Source organism: Xenopus laevis, chromosome 1L (genome assembly GCF_017654675.1).
Source record: "Xenopus laevis strain J_2021 chromosome 1L, Xenopus_laevis_v10.1, whole genome shotgun sequence".
Lineage (NCBI taxonomy): Eukaryota > Metazoa > Chordata > Amphibia > Anura > Pipidae > Xenopus > Xenopus laevis.
Window position 1 is genome coordinate 201340911 of NC_054371.1, and position 7162 is coordinate 201348072.

At 41.3% G+C, this 7162-nt stretch overlaps 1 protein-coding gene across 2 annotated transcripts; it reads left to right on the forward strand.

The window, feature by feature from the left end:
* Positions 1 to 466: 466 nt before the first annotated feature.
* s100z.L (S100 calcium binding protein Z L homeolog) lies at positions 467 to 4171 on the forward strand. 2 transcript variants are annotated; one of them, XM_041591292.1, is made up of 3 exons: positions 467 to 572; positions 909 to 1065; positions 3896 to 4171. In XM_041591292.1, exons 2-3 carry the CDS (start codon positions 925 to 927, stop codon positions 4052 to 4054), a joined length of 300 nt encoding a protein of 99 aa, XP_041447226.1. In that variant the 5' UTR covers positions 467 to 572; positions 909 to 924; the 3' UTR covers positions 4055 to 4171.
* Positions 4172 to 7162: the final 2991 nt, after the last annotated feature.

Sequence of the window (7162 nt, forward strand, 5' to 3'; positions counted from 1 at the left end):
GAGGGGCGCACCTTTCAGCATTAAACGGCACAGCAGAAATGGTGCAGCCCTCCCCTCCATCCCTTCTGTGTAAGGTGACAGATAATCGATTGTGATGTGAATGATTCAGGAAATAAAGTCAATAAAATCTAGAGTACCATTTTATTAAAGCTGTATCATCATATATTATGTTCTGCCAGTGTCTGTCCTCCCTAGGGAGATTCCTTTTACTTTCTGGTTTATTTTGGGATACTTTCCCTTACCAGGCTTCCTAATGACCAAGCATATCTGTTGCCTGTGTATTGACTAAGGGCAGGTGTACAGGAATATTTTCTCCTATCCTGGACTTGGGGAAGTCCCCGGCATGTAAGGTGCAATGAACCTCAGGCACTTCAGGTGATTAAAATAAAATCTAAGAGCCAATCCAAAGGCAGGGACGGGTGACGCAGGCTTCTACACAATTGTTTCCACGGGTGACCTAGTAATCTTTGCATTGGGAATAAGGGTGCTGGGCTGGGAACCTGTGTATAAATAGCTCACATCTTTAGCCTTCATTACCTGTTTACCTTGTCTGGTTGTTTGCGGACACACAGGTATGAAGAGAGCTATTTTTTTCCAAGGTTATTTACTGTTCTGTCTCAAAGTTTCTTTTGCTCATTTGTAACTGCAGAGTTAAGAGCGTTCATTATTTATTTTATATATTAAAACCAGACTGCAGTCTCTGGATATAATTCTGCACTTCGAGCTATGTAAAGACTGCTAATTACAGAAGAAGTAGGATTTTTTTTTTTTTTTTTCAAATATTCCATGGAGGGCATATTAGTAGAAGTGTTGCCCTGGTGACTTGTGGTTTACGTAGATGGCAAAGCCTGATCTTACTTGTAACTCTCGCCAACAACCTCCTGTCTAACTTCTTCCTTTCATGCCAGATACCCTTTAATCACCATGCCCACCCAGCTGGAATGCGCCATGGACTCCATGATCCGAATCTTTCACCACTACTCTGGCAAAGAAGGGGATAAATACAAGCTCAACAAAGGCGAACTCAAGCAACTGTTGCAGAGTGAGCTGACAGATTTCCTTGCGGTAAGAACGTGCTCCACAGACACTTCTAGTATGAGAGGTCAGCCTTCTGAATGCTTGAAAGGTGAACAATGGAGTTTGCATGGCTAGGCACACCCTTCAGTCAATCAGGGGCTTATGCACATCAAATTTGCCTTTATACTGTTATGTGCATTGTGCATTTAAGTGCAGCATCTGAAATCGAATTAAATAAGGTTATATAGATTATAGTTTGCAAGAATAAAGATTATAACGTTGGTAACTGTATAGTGTGCAGGGTTTGGATTATGTTTTGGGGTTGGAGGCTGGTGGTAACATTCCATTATTGTGATAATGCCTCACCTGAAATGCTGTGTGTCTTATCACTGACTGCACAATGATGATGGGCCAAAGATTACTTGCAGAGTGCTCCCACAGCCTGGAAACCCACAGCAGCATCTAAATTCACTTGCACCTTGTAGTGCGTATTCCTTCTTGTTCTATTAGTATCACGTTGTCCAGCCATTATAATTATCATCATTTAATATTATTCCACCCTCCGCATCAAATATTCTAATGTCTGCCACGGTTGCCTTGCAGTGTTGGGGTCCTAGGTCCAATTCTAGGGTGTAGGTTTTATCCCACACTCCAAAAGAGCACAGACAGGGTAATTGGCTCCTGATAAAACTGAACTTAGTGTGCGTGAATTGGATAGGGGACCCCCATCACGAAAGGGAGTGATGTATAGTGCTGCGGAATATGTTTGGGTAATATAAATAAAGAATAATAATGATGCCATGATGTCTGCATGTTATGTGTTATGTGTTAACACTAACAAGGCAAAAGTGTAATCTGGGAATAGGTAGACTTTAGTTCTCCAGGTGTACGACTCTACCTAACTTACTGTACATAAGATTTCACTAATTCCCTGAGATTCTTTTGCCTTATTATTGCAAGTGATTTTCCATACAATAAAGACTGTTTGCCATTTCTTATCCTCTTTTGAATATGCAAAAATGTAATTGCTGTGGTGTGGCAGAATAAAAATACCTTCATTTTGATGGACGTGGAGGTTCCCTGGAAGCCAGGACTGCCTGAAATGGTGTTTTCCACTTACCCGTTTGCCTAGCAATTAACTGATTCCTGAAATAAAAATGTTCCATTCGCCACAGTGAGTCATACTAAACACTGGCCTTTGTTACATTAATATAATTGTAAAAAAAGGCCTTGTGTATCCAGACAATGTTGTTGTTGACTGTGCTGCAGAATTGCATTTACGATGCATGCTGGGAACTAAAGTCGCAGCTTTACGAAAAATGAGGGCTTTGGATTTGTGAGTGGCATGTGCCCTTATATATGAGGGATTTGAACTTGCAAGCCATCAGGTGGGATGCTACCTGTGGGTGATATGCTAGCAGTTGTAGTTTAATGATATAGGATTCAGGGAGTTATAATGCAACAACTGCTGGAGCATCACAGGATCCCTATGCTTGAGGTTTAAGGTGCCTGGATGCAATAGTCAGTGCAATAGATATCGCTCCCTTAGCAACAGAATAGACTAAACTAAGTTTACTAAGTTCTTTCCCTCCTCTCTCATATATCTCTATCACCCATGTCGTTTAGGAAATGTAAGCAATCGATTGGTCACTACAGTTATGGGAAACCCCCAGTATCACGGCCGTTGATCCTTGCAGGATTCTTGCTTCTCTCTTGCATCAGTCTAACAAATCTCTCCGCAGAGCTTAATAGGGGCTTACTATAATGGAGGCAAGGCATGCATACAGTTATATTTAGCAAAATGATTCCCTCTGAACAAGTCATATTTTTATTTTGAATGAACAGGAATATTTCATTCATGTTTTGCCAGATCATTTCTAATATTTATTTGGAGGGTTTTGTGGATGGCATGTCGATACTAGGATACTTATTTTCAAAGACTTATATTTCAGAAATGTCCTGGGAAGCTTTAAGCAGAATTCATATATAATTCACAGTGATGCAATGATTAGAGTGTATTCACAAGGGTTTAATCACATCAGTCCCCTATCCTATCCCTCCCCCCCTCCACCCACTCATCCACCATGTTTATCAGAGAAAACATTACTCAGAGAAGCCAAGGGAGACATCCAGTTTAATCAATTAAAAGGAATTCTGAAGAGCCAAGATAAGCATTGCACCCCTGGGCAAGTTCTTCTCTGCAGCATTTACAGAATGTGGGCACAGATTTGGGAAAGGTTTCAGTGTGTGACAGCTATAATAAATCTTGTTCTACTTCTGCATGGTCTGAAATATAATATATTTGCCAGTGTTTGAACTCCTACATTCACACTTGTATATCACACACTGACTTTTAAAGCTCATGGTACCTGCTGCGGGACTTTTCATCTGGCAGAGGAGCAGCCAAACCCATCCCTGCAGCCTGTCATTTTCTTTATGGATTCCACCTATTTTAGCCAGAAAAAACAGGTGGATTTGTCCAGAAGACAAGTATTTGAGCAAATTTGAGCAAATGGCAATTAGCCAGGTTTGGGTGCCTCTGTGCCAGCTAGGGTTGCCACCTTTTCTGGAAAAAAATACCGGCCTTCCTATATATTTACCTTTTTTCCCTATTAATAACATTGGGATCAACCATCATTTTTACCGGCCTGGCCAGGTGGCAACCCTAGTGCCAGCTGTAAAATGCCCTGGTGTCTAATTTATGACACTTTATTTTTTTTACTGCATGATCCCCCTACAAAAACCTATAAAATTATTGAATATTGGTAAAGGGTTCTCACTCCATAAGTGATATAAATAAGTATAAGTATTATCAGTTTCAGCCGTAAAAAGTGGCTGCCATTCCCTCTTTTAACTGTGGTTGCCTTTTACCTTCCAGTGCCAAAAGGACCCCCAGTTAGTCGACAAAATAATGAACGACCTTGACTCCAACAAAGACAACGAGGTCGATTTCGGCGAATTTGTGGTGTTGGTGGCCGCTCTGACCGTCGCTTGCAATGAATTCTTTGAGGAGCAGCAACGGAAAAAAAGCAAATAGATTGAAACTAGAGGTTGCCGCGATGAATGCCGTAGGCTGTGATTGTCAATATGGAACAGAAAAAGCATCAGCTTGTCCCATGTCAACTCTTATTGCTCAATAAATATAGTAAGACAATGTTATGTTTCCTTGTGCTTCTTTATGAGTGTTTTATTGTACATTATGAACCCTTACTGCACTAGTCACTTTTATAGCAAGAAAGAAACCTAAGCTTAAAAACTAGAAGCTGGCCAAGCAACATCTCTCCAAATGTAGTAGCGACATATTCCATATTGTACATCATTCACATCAGTCTCTGCATCAGTGGAGCTTATAATCTAAGGCCCCTATTACATTTACTCTAGGGTCAGTTTTTGCTTTCAGAGCTTAACTTGCAGCTAGCTGAAAAAAGCTAATCACTGATTGGTTGCTATGGGTTACTGCCTAGGTGGGTTCTGCCCGGCTCCTGCACAAAATCTTCGGGTCACGGGTGGGTCCGGGTTGAGCTCTACTCCTGCCGGCTTCCAGGCCCCTAATATTATAGACTTGCACCTGCATGTGCCCCTTTTGTGACGTCACTGCGGTTTGGGCGCGGGTCTATATTACTAATTACTCACTCACTTCACTACTCACTACACACTTCACTACTCACTACACTACTCACTACACACCACTACTCACTACACACCACTACTCACTACACACTTCACTACTTATTACACACTTCACTACACACTTCACTACTCACTACAGTACTCACTACACACTTCACAACTTACTACACACCACTACTCACTACACACTTCACTACTCATTACACACTTCATTACACACTTCACTACACACTTCGCTACTCACTACACATTCCTGCATCACTGTATCTCACCTGTGGCAGAGTAGGAGGTGCCTGCATCACTTCAGGACTGTCAATAATAGGTCAAGGGGTGGACTCAGCATGGAGTCTTTCCTGCACAGATACCTTTTTAAAAGAAAAACAATATTGCACAATACAGCCTCTGCTGCCTACCCATAGTTCCTGTCCTGCCTATCGGTGCATAACTAAACTCCTGGATTAAACAGTCAATCAAATTTATAATAGACTGAAACAGAACTGAACTCAATTTTTGACATAATTTATCATGTTTTGAGGGGCCAGATAAAATTTCCTATTTATAACCACTGAAACGTGTTTGGTTAGTGTCAATAAAAAGTTATTAATGTTGAAAACGAAGACTGCACTACATAAGGAATAAAGACAGCAATGTCCCATTAGTTTATAAATTACTTTTTCCCCATATATTTCACTTTGATCATTTTTGCCAGTAAAAATTCTAAAATTGCTGATTTTTTTGCCATTATTAAATACCTATAAAGGCTGTTTTGTTTTAAGCTCACATAATATGGAGCTCCAGCAAATGTCTTGGGATGGTAGGACTGTACTTTCCGGAGCTGGAGGCCAATCAGTGCTTGTCTTTAGCCATAAAAGGGTTAAAGGTAGCAGTCGGAGACTTGGGAGCAACTGTCAGGAGTAAATGGAAACTGCAGATGCTGCTATGATGCAATTACTGAATGTGAGCCACTTTCTTGCCCTCGGGGAATGCCGTTCCCACAGCAAATGGAACATCAAATGCATCATTCACCTTCTGTGTTGTGACTCAGCATCAGCGTCTCAGTGAAAAGGAAAGATGCAGGGAGTCCTACTCCCACCAGCACCTCTAAGGTCAGGACACACTCAGATTTGGGAAGAATAGTCGCCCGGCAAAAATCTCCTCTTTGAGGCGACTGCCTCCTGCCGGCGATTTCGATTCTAGTCGGCACTCGGAGCGATCCGTTTTTCGAAGTTTCCTCGTGAGGCAACGTCGGGTGAATTCAGAAAACGAATCGCTCCGAGTGCCTAATGCTTGTGAGTGCAGGAAAGGAAAAGCTAGGACTCCTTGCAGGAATCAGAGCCTCTTTTAGGGTAGAATAGAGGGGGATATTGTCCCAAATACTAGGGTATATAAATGAGAGTTCAGGCCAGTGGTGTAACTAGATGTTACTGGGCCCCACAGCAAATTATTTTTCAGGCCCCCAAAATGTCTAGAGATTGGCATATTTTACTAACATTTATTGAAATTGTATACGAATTAGGGCCTCATGGGGCCCCTATACCTCCTGGGGCCCCCCAGCAGCCGCAGGGTCTGCTTCCTCTATAGTTACGCCCCTGGTTCAGGCCAATGTTATTAATAGGACAGAAAGTTCAAAATATAGGTAGGACAAGTTTTTTCCAATAATGGAAAAAAGACTTTACCCTTCAGCTGCTGTTGGAAATACTAATCCCACTGTTAGCATGAGGGTGTCACTGAAAGAATGGAAAATCATAATTAAATATAAAACCAGTTTTTGGGGTTTACTGGGGCAAGTAAAAGCTTCCTGCTCTTCCTATTGATTTCCCTTTTGTTTGAGCAGTTCCAATCCCCTAATCCTCAATGGGTAAGTGGTCATCCAGTGGCTCTGAGCCCAGTCTCTCTTTAGTGGTTGCCTTCCAGTAGCTACAAATGCCACTGCAGATGCTGCTCAGTCTAGGGAAGATATACAAATATCAGAATTTGCATTTTAAAAATGAAAGCAAATTTGGACATTTAGCCTGCTGTAGGGAAATAATTTGTCAGTGTGATTATTTACTGCAAGGAGTTTGGTTTTCAGCAACATGCTATTAGTTAACCCCCCGCGCACTCCAACTTCCATATTTTCCTATATAATTACAGCCGTCGTTTCACTGTTCTCTGAGGAATATGGATTGCCACGTAAATATCAAGCTTTCCTTCATTACAAAATGAAAAGTTTTATTTCCTGCAATTGATCATTTAAAAACTAAGGGGCACATTTACTAAGGTCGAGTGAAGGATTCGAATGAAAAAAACTTTGAATTTAAAAGTATTTTTTTGGGTACTTCGACCATCGAATAGGCTACTACGACCCTCGACTTCGATTCGAACTAAAAATCGTTTGACTATTCGACCATTCGATCGTCGAAGTACTGTCTCTTTAAAAAAAACTTTGACTACATACTTCGGCAGTTTAAACCTACCGAGGTATAATGTTAGCCAATGGGGACCTTCCCCAGCACTTTTCTTACATTTTTTCCTT

Excerpts from the sequence above, each read along its gene's own strand:
- s100z.L (XM_041591292.1), top strand. The coding sequence starts at position 925 with ATGCCCACCCAGCTGGAATGCGCCATGGACTCCATGATCCGAATCTTT. Across the intron at positions 1,066-3,895 it reads AGCTGACAGATTTCCTTGCG|TGCCAAAAGGACCCCCAGTT; the intron begins GTAAGAACGTGC and ends TTTACCTTCCAG.